The following is a 13,662-nucleotide window of genomic DNA, read 5'->3' on the forward strand; positions in this document are numbered from 1 at the left end:
TTCCCAATGAGGAGGGAAGGAGAGCAAACTGGACAGATTTAAGGTCTAGCTCTAAAACTAACGAGTGGGGTTGTGCATGTTTATGCTAGGTATGAACCAGTGACTAAATTTAGAGTCGGTTCAGGGTAGATCAATGGGTTTTCAGCCAGGTAAACGTGACAAAACTGCATTTCTGAAAGAAAAGGCTACACCCTTCTGCCCTTATCAGGATCAAATAAAGCTAATTTACATCACCCCACCCGGATGACCTCACAAGGACTATGACTTACTTTGACACTTGTCGCTGTCCCTGCGCACATGATTGTCTTTCTCCTCTTCTCTTCTCTGCCTGCTGCGCCGGCGCTGGAGAACCTTGCGGATGATTGGCTTCAAGTCTTCCTCCCCATCTGCGTCGCAAGTGGCCTCCAGCGCCGGCACAGTCTTTTCCTCATCAGAGTTATCGAAAGGTTCATTCAGCACTTCTGTTGTTTCAGAGATGGTTTCTGTAGTGACGCTGCTGTTTATTCTCTGACGCTTCCTCCCCCTTTTCTTCTTTAATATGAAAGGCCTCTGAAAAAACAGACCTAGATTTAGCTAAAACCCTGCAAAATTAATTGTGGGAAAAGCCTCACCAATATACACGCAAGTTACTGGTAAGCGATCATCTATAAGGATTTGGAGTGTGTGTGTGGCAAAGAGCTGCACAACATTTTTGGCAAAATGAAAAACAAAATATAATGCAATAAATAAGTGTGACCTCTTATGTAATGCCAACGTTTGCATCCAGTTTAGTTTGATATTATGAGGGGCTATGGTTGGTGGAGGTGATGGGAGAAGCAAGTAGTGTCAGCACTGTCAAAACGATATACAAACTAGAGTGCTGCAGAGGTCAGGAAAAGTATAACATGTGCAATTGGAGCTTGTGCAAAAGCAAGGAGAGGGGGTTGTGGTTCAATTACCAAAGAGATAATATATAACTCTAGTTGCAAAGAGGCATGGGGAGTGGTGGAGAGGGTGGAGGAACAGACTGTTTTCAGTCTAACCTTTTCACAGGAATCCTACCAAGTTTAAAACAGCAATAAATTGTGTTATGATTACCATAGGCCTTAACGAAGCATTGTTTAGTTGCGTATTCACATACTTGAAAAGCACCCAAACTTCAGCCAATCTGGTGAATGCCCCAGTACTCACTTCCTCAATAGGTCACCATAGCTCAGTTTTTCCAAGTATGCGAGTTAAAGGGAAAAAAACAGTGAACCTCTGACAAGTGAATATAGCCCTTCAGTGAATCTATGAAAGACAGTAATACTAGAGAATTATAGTTACAGATAAGTAACATTTTTATTCCCACGCACTAAAACCTTCATAGACTCACAGGCTTTTATTTGAATAGCAAGCCGTGTATCCTACATAAAAAGAGCAAATCAGGCTCAACATATCAAAAGAAGTTGTGTAGAACTGCTTGTTCCATCAAAAAATCTCCTACTGCATTAACATCCAGGCAGTATTGTTTGGTGACCTTTTCCTGTTTTTCCAGGTCATAACCCAGCAAGTATCATGCACAAGCACACCGGCAGAGAGGTCTGATATGTAGGACAGGTGTCTGGTGAAGCATGCAATGAATGATCCTCGCAGATTTCCATTTGCCTTTCTGTGACAAAAGACAATGCAAGTAGACAGCCATTGTGAGGGTATTTGCTTAAAGGAAGAGGGGGGTGGGCGGACACAGACTCTCCCAGCACGTCTAATCATCACAATGTGATTCTAATTTGCTCTGCATTCATGTAGGATTTCTGGAAAAAGTGTGGAGAACCAATGGCTTTCTAAAGTGGGAATCCAATGGCACTTTTGGCATAAACTTTGGATGCAGAAATACTTTGCCTTTTGAGAATTGTAGCAGTGGCTTTTTGAGTATCAAAGCTTATTTGCCTACTTTTCTAGAAGATGCCAATGTGGGAAGCAAAGCTGCATTCCTGTAAAGAAATTTGTTATCCGCTTCATGAATTGGCTCAAATGGAGAAACCATAAGGCAGCTTAAAACGGTTTAGTTCTCAAAGAAACAGGCTGACAGCTTACTAGGAGGAAAGGCACAGAACAGACATTTCATAAATTGCTTGATTACTTAATGTGAGAAGGATTGATCTTGCCGGAACGGTCAGTATCTAAAAATAGCTGCCAAATGCACCTTTACTGAAGTGCTTGAGGTTGGATTTAGCTAGATATAGCAGGTAGAGCATAACCTAATGAGGTTGTACTGCGGGTGGATATAAACCTTTACTCGTCCAAAAGATACAGATTTCAATATCTAGATGTCCAAATTCTAAGTAATCAAGAGTAAGGCTGTGAGGTTCAAGGATTGTAGATCGTGGAGGTGTAAGTTTGTCTGGACAGAGATTCTAGGTGTACAAGATGGATGTGGAGCACTTTACAACAATATTAATTTAGAATATCAAGAGTGTTTTGGCCAGGCAGGAGGGATAAGTATCAGTTTGCATACCACTCTTCACTCTGGTGATCACCCTTGGAACCAGGAGAAATAGAGGAATGGTGTATGCAAAAATGTTGCACCTGTTCATCGAAAACACTTCCCATGAGTTCCTTGCTAGTAATGCCTGCAGCAAAAAGATGGCATTCCCCGATTTCTCGAAGTCAACAAATAGATCCAGTTGAGACTGAACCCATTTGCTAAAGAGTTGATGAACTTAGGCTTCATGAAGTTCTCACTTGTGGTATTCTGAGAGGTTTCAACTGAGAGCATCTGCCAGATTGTTGTTCAGAACCAGGAAATTAACCCGGTGCAGTCAATGTTGCATATTGCCCATTGCCTCAGTTGCTGACCATCTTCTGCTAGAGCGTGATCTGTTCCACTGTGACGATTTAGTGCATCAATGTGGTGTTGTCTCCCCGAATCTGGAAAAATGTGTTTCACAGGCATAGAAGGAAGATCTGTAGGTCCAACCGGATAGCACACAGCTCTAGGACATGGATATGAAGACTCTTCTGTTTTCAACAAATCTGTTTTCATTATCAGTTGATGCTGTAGATGCTCGAACAGACGATCTTTCAAAACATTCAGTGGCATATTTCAACACAACAATGCCTGTTTCAGCCACAATGTAACAGTCGCTTGGTCCGCCCATGCCTCTTTAGCTTGTCGATGTTGAGGGTGCATTTCCTGCTATATGGGCTGCAACAAGGGGTGACAGGACTACATGAGGACATTAATCCTAGCAATAATTTGCACTGCGACTGCAATAAAATAGCTGCTGTCTGGCCATCAATTTAGAAACTGTCTATGGAGGGAATGCTATCACTGCACCACCAGCCCGCTACGTCTGCTACTACCCCCACACACATACAAGTTGTGCTGAGGTAAGCTCCTAGGAAATTTAGGTCCGTGTTGTGCGATAGATGGGATGTGTGCATTTAGAGTGAGCCTCAATGAACGAAAGAGCCAGAAGGATGTGTGGAGTCTTCTGTTTCTTTCAGTTTTAAACCTTTTCCTAACCATTCATCCAAGTGCAGAAACACCTGCCCATCTGAATCAAAAAGGGAGTTCTCTGAACTGGCAATACTGTCAGGCTACAGATAATCTCAAGTACTGCCTTTGAATGTGAAGAATGGGGACATGGAAGTCAGTGTCATTAAGGTCAAAGAACATCAGGAATTCCCCATCTTGGGGCAGTGAGAGCACCTCTTGAAATGTGATGTTCTGGACTGAGTCCTCAGGAACTAGTTGGGAACCCAGAGGTCCAGAAGGGGTCACAAGCCTACTTCACTAATAGAGCTGAGTGAAAACTCTGATTGTGTAGATTCTTTGGAACGTTCTCAATAGCACCTTAGAGTAAGAGGTAGAGTATGTTTTGTAGCTGGTCTGGGTGATGTTCTCTGGCTGTTAGGTGACAGGGCAGTGTTTGTACAAACTCCAGCATATGGCCTGAACAGACATTTTAAGTGCCCAACTGTCTGTAGTCCGGTTATTCCATTCTGAGGCAAAACAGTTAATTGCCACCTCCTCTTTTGATGGAGGTTAGAGGTGACAGTGAAGGAAGTCGGATTCTCTTATTTGTTTCTTAACCTCAGGAGCATAAAGAAAGTTGTCACTTCAGCAAAGACTTCTTCCAGGTCGGTCTCTGGTTTGGTTTCTGTAATACCCTTGGCCGCTGTAGGATTGGCAGCACTGACTGTGCTGGGCTCTGTTCCAAGAGGAACCGCACCTGAAGTTCCATAATCTTCTGGAGCCATTGAATCCAGAAAACTTTCAAAACTGTAGCACTCCACAAGAACAGGCCAAAGGAGGGTCCGTTTTATGTCTCGAAAAAACTCATCCACATATTTGAACAGTGCTTGGTTGTCAAAAGGCATATCAAGGACTTTTCCTTGTACTTCAAGGTTAAAAGTAAGTACATTGGAACCATCCTGGTTTCCGAAAGACCGCTCTACCTGCTGTCTGGCAAACGTCCACATTAGAAATAGCCATTGCTACATCGATCACAACAGAGGATATGTTAGCTACCTGCTACATGATGGCCTCCGCTGACTCAGTCACTTTTGGTGGGAGTTTCAGGTATGGGATGATGACACTGGACATATGTCTTATATAAAGGCATAGAAAGCCCAGAGCATTTGCAGTTTTAAGAGACATTGCTGCCATAGAACTCATTCTTTTTTACCAGAGGCTCAATATGCCTTCCATCTCGATCATGTGTAGGTAGAATTATGAGTGAGTGACAGGATTGCGTCTTCGGCATTGTACAGATCAGCGATGTCGGAACCCAGGCTTGCATAAACCGTGAGACAGGATGGTGCAAAGTCTGGAGCACGTTTTTTCAAAAGATGCAGCATTACAGCCAGTACTGTGGCTGATGTTTATCAGATTAAGTCCTTCCTGCCATGTGTGATACAAAATGAGGATAGACTTTATGGGTCTCTCCATAAAATCACAGTAAACATTGTCACTACATCATTGTCACAGGAAGGCCATATTTCTTCAAAGCTTTTCTGAGCACAGCAACATAACTGGAAATATTGTCCAGTGCGGAATCTAAGAGACATGGGGATGTTTGATACTATCTGGAATGATTGAACTGCCTTGGTCATTGTGATCCTGAATGTTGCAGTCATCATAAGCATCAGGGTAAATGTCTTCATTTTCTGGTCCATCCTCTGTGTTCCAAAATCCATCTTCACTCTTCTCTGTGCTTTGGTAGTCCATATCCTCTAGAGCTTGTGGAAGAAGCACCAGCTGAAGGGGAAGTGGAGAATGGCTGACCGGTGGAGAAGGCTGCCAATAAATTGCAAGCAGGTTGTTAGTTTTATGCAAATACTCTCCAATTGCTGAAATGGCTTAAAGAAAATTAGATACATTTGAGCCAAATGCGGTTAATAAGGACCACAGAGGTCTGATGTAGACATTTTAACAGCTAAGCTTATCTCTATTGCGAAACCCAGAGTTTTCATAGAGGTCTTCATAACGATGTTGTGGTTCATTCTGATCATAACCCAGGCCATACTGAAATTTCAACTGTCTGGCTGTACACAATCTGAAAATACTCCTCATCCAAAACAATCTCATGAATATCATCTTGCTCATCTGTTTCCAAAATATGCATTTGGGGTGGGGCGGACATTCAGATTTTATAGGACAGGGTTGATGCATGAATATCAATGGTACTTTCATTGATGGCAGAATAGAAACATCCCTAAAAAAACTCCCACCCATGAATGGCGAGAAGACACTTAACGTGATAAGGAACAGTGGCAAAAAGATGACCTTCAAAAATGAAGAGGTGCCCATTAATGAGAAGATGACTACGACGAAGAGCTGTTTGAAGTTAAGAGCCGAGGAGCAGATTACTTGGCCTTCACTGTTAACGTTGCTGATGGCTCTAGCTTATGCAGGAAAGGAGACGGAACATTCATCACGGCAATTTCTCCTGCCATTTTTTCAGGCTCAGATTGGCCAGAGGCTGGACCAAGAAAGGTAAGTTGCTCTTTGACACACAAATAGATTTGAGAGGAACCCCTTTAGTGAGAATTTCAGGTGCCTTCAGGTGCTTTCTTTTCTCTGCTTTTTTGTGAAAGACCCCAGAGGGCCATTTTCCTCACAGAACCTTTACCCGAGAAGGGGGGTGGTGGAGAGGTACCTCCTGCAATAGAGAAGAGATCAAGCTAGGTGCCAGTCTCTTTAAAATGTTCAGATTCACAGGTTGAAGTTTGCTTTTAAAGTCAGTAAAATGCACCTGAGTGCAGAGCATCAGTTGAGCATTTTTGTTTATTAAAACACAGAATGACAGGCATGAACGTTTTTTACTATTTCTAAGGAGAAGGTTACGCTCACTGAAATTTATCCTGGCCCAAAAGAAAAAACACAAACAGCTAAAAAGTTATGAGGCTGAAGATGAGCTTTGGAGGTCATACGGGGAAGGTTAAATGGCAAAATCCTGAATTTTCTGTGGTACATGCAATAGAGCTCTGCCCAGGGACACCCTCACACTTACATGCAGTAGGATGTGTGAGCTATGGTGCCTCTAGGTGGAAGTGCTGCTACAGTCACCAATTGGCTTACATTTGGGTGCTTTTCAATGAGGTGAATGTGCTACTAAACACCATTCTTAGGCCCATGTCCATTTTCACAATGCTTATTGGCATTTTAAACTACTGAGGATTATCAGCCTGGTGACAGGGATTAATGCAGTATGTTAATTTATGAACGATCCAATGCGAGAGAAGGTGGTACTTGAAAAGCTTGTGTGCTCAGGCCTAAATTAAACAATTAGTAGTTACTGTAATGCTATTTCACTCTCAAATGTACCCCTACAGACATAAGACACTCAAGGCAAGCAATCAATCACCCACCCATCCACCCATCCACAGCTATCACGCCTATTCTTGTTGCCATTCACAGGTCATTATAAAGAACAGGTCTCAGTTAACAGACAGTGTCCTTTGGTGTGCCTGCCACCTTTTTAGCCAAAGGATGGCAACTGCAGCAAACTTAGGTGATGATGGGGCTGGCTTATGCAAATAATACAACAGAAGATGGACACCTGTCTTAGAAACCTTGGATTCTGCGTGATGGCTAGCTTCATAACCTCTGCCATAAGACTCTAAAGAAGCTAGGCAAAAACGGCCTGGGACTTGACATTCGTACAACCCCCAGGCTGAAGCTGCTCTCATTTCATAGTGCCATAGTCCATGTCAGAAAACCTTTCTACAGAAACTGGTTACTAGACTTAAAAATCTAGAACATTAGCATGGTATTTTCACCTTTGGGCACTGTCAGCGCCACAGTTCATGTTCGTTTTTAGTTCATGAGACTCGTGTGAAACTTGGGCAAGAAAATGCACTCTTCATGGCCTGCAACTCCTCAGATATGTTGGGGAACATGACTTGCCTAGCAGAGCCGCTCAAGCAGGACGGACCATTTTTAGTTGGGCCACGATAGGTCTGGTCCGTGTCTATAATAGCACTTTGAGTGTACAATAATGGAGATAAATGCTAACAAAGACGTTTTTGAGCTTGTGATAATTGTAGTATAAAATACATAGTTTTGTTGTTCTTACTGAGTGACTAAGTGACAAGTTAATGGGCAGAAAGGAGCTCTTGTTGTGCCGTGGGCACTAGAGATGCACCTCACTTATGAGGCCCAGTAAGGTTGAAACAGTAAGGGGCTGCTGTGTTTCCTTTCAGATTGGGTATGTCCTAAAAGTTTAGGCTGGTCTACGATTTTGGGTGGAGTCAAGAATTATTTCCATCTGGTTGGCTGCTTCGTGGCATTGGTCCAGAGTTAAAAATATATAATTAAAAAAAAAAAGAACCTGAATGCTACTTAGAACTTTGCCAACCAGTATGCACAATGTTTGAATTCGAAACATCAAATTTCATTTCCATCTTTAATAAGATGGAAAGAAGCAATACCAATCCTCTCTAAGTATAAAGGTGTGCCATTTCTACACAGCATTTAATGATGACCGATTAGCCTAGTTTACAGGATAAAGGAAACGAGACACAACTTGCATCCTAATCTGATTGAAACGGGACCAATCCCCTCTACCCTCTGTTTTCATTAACTAGCCCACAACAATCAGTCTCTAGAGTGACAACAGAAAAGCCAATAAGCACATCAGTTGTTGATAGTGGCAACCACAAACATTGGCTTTATAGTGTGTCTCACAGCCTAAGCACAAAAACAGAAATGGATACTAAGTAGAGCATGTGGTTGCAGCAGGGAGGGTAGAGTGCGCCCTGTGGTCTTGATCTGTGACTTTTGCATATTGAACTTGTATGTGCGAGGCTTTTGTTTTGTCGTGGAACTAGTAGGGTATACTGTTTTGATAAGCAGGGCTATGGTCACAAAATCTGGAGGACTAATGACGCTGCTTTTGGTTCTAGTATGCAGGAATAGGATTTGCATATGACCGTGTGGGACACAAGAAAAACTCAAAATAAAAAATACGGTCAATCCCTATAACAGAGGCAACATAATCGGCCCCCGGAAGGAGATGGCAAGGGCGCAGATTATTCAATGAGAGTGCAGCTTTTTACACTGGATTTTAACAAAACTGGGAAGCATGCATTTCACCAAGGAGGGAAGTTCAGTGTTGTCTGTCATTTCCCTTGAACATTGTTGCAATCTACAGGGCGGGCACCAGAGGGCAGCATGTCATCAAACGACAAATGAGGTGCCGGGGAGGGGGGGGGGGGGTCTAAAGCCCGGTAAAGAGTGCTCGAGTACATCTCCTAAGCAAAAAGAACCAACGGTGGGCATACACTAAAGAAATAATAAAAAAAGCAGATATCAGAAATTCGTGTGTATAAAGAGAGGGAAAGGAAAGGGCAGCGGATAGGGAGCCGCAGCCCAGCATACAACATACTGTACCTTTCGCTTCACAGCGAGGGACTGCGGTTTCGTCAGCCGGGAGGCGTTGCTCTGAAGGCTGTCTGCGGTGGCAGCTGCAGTCTCGTCATCGTCTTCGTCGTCTTCGCCGCCCTCGTCCTCCGCCGCGGCCTCCTCCCCTTCTTCCTCGTCGTCCTCTTCCTCCTCCTCCTCTTCGCTGCTCTCCTTGGCCGACTCTGCGGGCGGCTCCCGCTCTCCTCCCGCGCCGCCGCTCTCTGGAGGCGGCAGACATTTGCTCACAGAGATCACTTTGGCGGGGGACTGGCGGGCTTTCGTCTGGTAGGAGGCCTGTTTTTCTGGCTCCTCTTCCTTTTCCGAGCCGCTCGTCTGTTCAAGAAGTTGCTCGGCCTGGAGGGTAAAAGAAGCCAGTCAGAGGGGATGTTTGAGGACAGGGATTTCCAGGCATTATATCTTCATTAACAAGCAGATTAAATGAGAGACACGGAAGCTCAAACTCCTGCTCAACCTTTGGGTTAATCAGCCGGAGCAGATTGCATTTCATGGGATATTTAGCCCCATTAACAAAGCAACAAATTGATTTCAATTCCTTGTACTAACATGACATTGCCTCCAACACGGCAAAGATGAAGCACGTTCATGCTCTCAAAGAATCAATGATCACTGCAATTATGGGGCGATCCAATTACACAAGACTCCTGCAGGAGCGCATTGTAACACCCACCCACATGAAGATGGGGTGCTTCGAAGAATGGCATTGGCAGCTTTGCAAATGGCATTGGGAATACAGCTTGGAACACGTATGGGCCTCTTTTAATGACATGTTTGTGACTAACAACCTTAAAATGCCAATCTCCACATTTTTAGCCACAGCAAACAAAAAGATGTAGAGAAGAAAAAACAAAGCAGATGGTGTGGCAGTTATCAGTCACAAAAAACATGGCTGATCGGGTTACGCAGTTGCTCGTGACGACTATGCAGGTCCTGATGTTCTAGTAAAACCAATGGGGAAACGCTTCGGAATGAGAAAATGAGCCTCTGAGTCTTCCAGACAAGTTCAAAACAGCCCTCTATTCTTTCCAAGGCACAGTACCGTTAGACTGGCAAACAGAAACAACTGTAAATGACTACGCTTAAAGGCAACATACAGTTGTAAGTGTTATATAAAACACAAATAAGTAATGGCCTGGAATAATTAAGAACTGTATATATATGACTTGGGGCCGACCTCGGATATCGATATCAACGTTTCAAAGCATTGCCCGGAATTAGAAATGTATAATCTTACACTTTAAAGACTGCACAAAGGAATGATGGTAAAGTGACACTACGGCTAAGGACTTAAGACTACTATGGGAACTTAAACTAAAGACTACCTAGTTTTACAATGTGCCGTGTGTTTGGCAAGTGCCTCAGTGAGCTCCAAAGAATATGTAAGTGGGGGTATGAGGCCTGGGAAATGGTTAATGAGCTCTAAAGGGTATTTTCTTCCCCTTCTTTACCTCTTTCTCAGTTTCTCGGTCCTCCTCATCCTCGTCGTCCTCCCCATCCTCTTCCTCTTCGTCATCTTCGTCTTCCTCTTCTGAGACCGCACCATTGGAGACTACAATGGGGGTCCACCTCAAGCACTCTGGGTCCACTTCATTCCTTCGAGGCCTTGCCTTTAGCTTCTCTATGTGGCTATTTATCAATTTCTCCCGCCTGATGATTACAAACCTGTAAGCAAGGAATAAAACGTCATGGTGGACTGAAATTGGGAAGCACTATCTAGGAAAAATGCACAATATAGTCAGTGTAATTTCATGCCTTGAAAACCAGGGGCTTTAAGAGGAGGAGTTAATGCTTTGTCAAAATGAATGTATTACTGTAAAGCCTCTACATTGTTAGAAGGCATTCAACAATTTTTTTTGTTTTACATGTTGAACACAAACTTAGGCAAGGCAAATGACAGCTCTTAAACGATTACTTCAAAATTTTGTATGCACTTAGACACCTTCTAGGACCTTTTTCGCACCAATATAAAAGCACAAAGTAAAAATAGAGTAGGTTATTGAGCCAAAGACAAGAAGCAAAAATGGCTGAGAAGTAACGTTAAACCCATTTTATTCAACGTGTATCCATACATTCTCTTTTTCCAGCACAATCTTCTCTGTTAATGCTGCTGTTACTACCCCAAGTCCGTCACGGGTCTTACTGGGTTCTGCAACGGATTCTCTATCACCACCCCAACTTAAAGGTAATATTTGTCCCACAGGCTTGCCAACCGTTATATAAATAGTCTGCTTTTTTTGGCGCTTGCTATAGAACTGTTGCTGTTTAATCGCCTGGTAAATAATATTGAGTAGAGTCCTATTTTACATTATTAGTTTTCTCAGTCCCAAAAGTTGACTGACAGACGAGCACAACCAGTAGATAAACATGGGACCTTCAGGTCACTTCTCATAAACAAGAGGTTTTTGCAGTTAGAATTGGTGGGCACAGTCTCTATTAACATCCCTGGCATGTCCCCAACTTATAAGTGCTACTCCTTGTCGCTCATTGATGACTTTTTTGAAAGACACCTTGCACCACTGTGGCAAGTAGGCCTTTGCACTTTCCAGTCGTTGAGACGAGGCTTCCAAAATTGGGCGACACTTGGGTTTCACCAACTGTTCATAAAATAGTAAAAATAAAACTGCACCAAGTTAAAAGTCTCTTGCTGCCCCCACCCAGTCTCAGGCTCTTTGAGCTGCCTTAACAGATGCTTGGTAAACTTTAAAGCACTTGAGGGGACATGTTATGGGAAGCATACACAAGTGATCAACGAAAAGAACGGATTAAAAGGGGCACCCTAACTTAAAAAAAAAACATGGTGTCATGCTAATGAGTTATGTGCATAAAAGTACCAATAGCATTACTACAAGACACATTACGACAAACATCAGTCTGTAATAATGCAATAGACAAATCGATACAGCATGTATTCGCAATGAGTGGCCCGAGGTGCACCAACAATTAATGCAAAGCACAAAGATATATAAATTATCTACGGGCATGCAAGATGCCTACTGAAGGGGATGAAGATAGCAAGGGGCCCAAATGTACAAAGAAAGAGCAACTAGATACCTGTTAAACCAATTTAATGAGGGGTCAGCAATTCCTAGGGGGGCGAGTGTTGCCACTGAGTGGTGGCAGGCAGTATCAAAGGTCACCACCATATTCAAAACAGTAAGACAGGAGAAGAAATGCTTCTAGTGGGCTTAGGTTAAATGTTGGCCACCAGAACAAGGCCAGTCACAACGGAGTGGAGCTGCAGTATGTACGAATAGAAAAACAAAGATTAACAAGCATTTGCAATGCAATAGGTTTTTACTTTACTGAAAGTTTGAGCTATTAGCGCTGCTAATAATATGATGCCAATATCTCAAACTTTCAGTAATGCAAGAGCTATAGCATTGTAAATGTGCTCATTTCGATTTATTTTTTAAGCAATAAGCACAGGTGCAGCGATTGCTTAAAAAAATTGTATTCCAAATGCTTGTTATTACTAATTACCCATTATCTAACCATGCGCCTTGTTCCTCCAACAAAATCTTTTAGCTACGTGAGCGGAGATCTCCACCACTAAAAAGTTGATCTCCGTCATAGACAGGAGAGGAGCTAGGACTTCTAAGCTGGTGTCACAAGACACATGATCAGTGCAATGTGTAGGGAAGAGTATGCTTCTTTTACTGCTTTTTTGTTAATAGACCAAAGCAGATGGAAAAACACTTCAGGGTAACACACAGGCCCCTGTTTACTAAAGGAAGTAAAACATACTACGCTTAGGCAGACCATGAAGAAAGAATTTTGCTGCATCTTAAATAGACTGGAATCTGCTGAGTTTCCAGGCGTGTAGGACTTACGAGACCCTCATAACTCATTACATTCTGGAAAGGAAAAATATCAGTTATCCAATTAACGAAGAAAAATAGAAAGTGGGGTCAGTGCTTCTACTCCGCGCTCCCTAAAGGAAGACAGTTCTCGAGTTTGACAGGTGCACATGTGCATGAGCAGTTCCCCTTGGACAGATTTTTACTTGGGATGCTGGAGCCTGCAGTCCTATTTCATGAGGCCACAAGGAAGGTGGCGTCTCTGTAATCCAATTAGACAGCCATTACTACATTAAGCGCTGTGCGACGTACTGTCAGTCATGTGTGTAGGTACTACGCAATCCACGGGGCACGCCTAAACATGTAGGAGAAAGTGACAGTGGACTCAAGAATTTGCTCCATACAGAAAGTGAAAGGACAAACATGTCACCCTGCTCACCGTTTCAGCTACGGTCTAGATCCCGTTATAGTAATTATCTTTTTAGGTGTCTACCAATAGCACAGTAACGTTCAGAGTATGTTTGACTTTTAGGTCACGGGCCTTGTATATGCATTAAAGTAATGAAATAAACGAGCAAAACAGCAGTGGTGGTGGCCCGTGACCAGTGTTGTGGGAGTGGTGAGGGGGAGGCACGCACTGCATGAGTGCCACATGCGACCAAGGAAAGTAATTTAAAAGTATCAAGCGCAGTGGCCGGCCTTGAAGCAGAAAAGCGAGTGCAGAAGTGCTGTGCTGTTTAAAACTAAAGAAAGGCGCTTAAAGAGAAAACAAGTAATGTAAAAATATTACCAACTATAAAGCGCTACGGCCGGCCGTGAAGTGGGGAGAGGAGAGAGGGGGAGGGAGCATCTTTCAAAGATAAAGCGCAGTGTGCGTGATCGGGCGTTGCACTGTCAGGAAAACACAGCGGGTTGGGGAGAGCCTGTCGTGCCTGCAACAGCAGGTAGAAGAAATACATTTATGAAAAAATAGTG

At 43.2% G+C, this 13,662-nt stretch overlaps 1 protein-coding gene across 3 annotated transcripts in view; it reads right to left on the reverse strand.

Annotated features, from left to right (window-relative positions):
- Positions 1-13,662, reverse strand: part of KAT6B (lysine acetyltransferase 6B) — a 491,853-nt gene that overhangs the window by 22,377 nt on the left and 455,814 nt on the right. For 2 of the 3 annotated variants that reach the window (XM_078642736.1, XM_078642735.1), the window contains exons 14-16: positions 10,339-10,552; positions 8,861-9,226; positions 270-549 (exon numbers count right to left, since the gene is read on the reverse strand). In XM_078642736.1, the coding sequence (XP_078498862.1) occupies positions 270-549; positions 8,861-9,226; positions 10,339-10,552 (860 nt within the window). The remainder of the gene's footprint in view (positions 1-269; positions 550-8,860; positions 9,227-10,338; positions 10,553-13,662) is intronic. The other variant, XM_078642737.1, reaches the window with a different exon arrangement.

The sequence above is a fragment of the Lissotriton helveticus genome, chromosome 5_1 (assembly GCF_964261635.1).
Source record: "Lissotriton helveticus chromosome 5_1, aLisHel1.1, whole genome shotgun sequence".
Taxonomy (NCBI): Eukaryota; Metazoa; Chordata; class Amphibia; order Caudata; family Salamandridae; genus Lissotriton; species Lissotriton helveticus.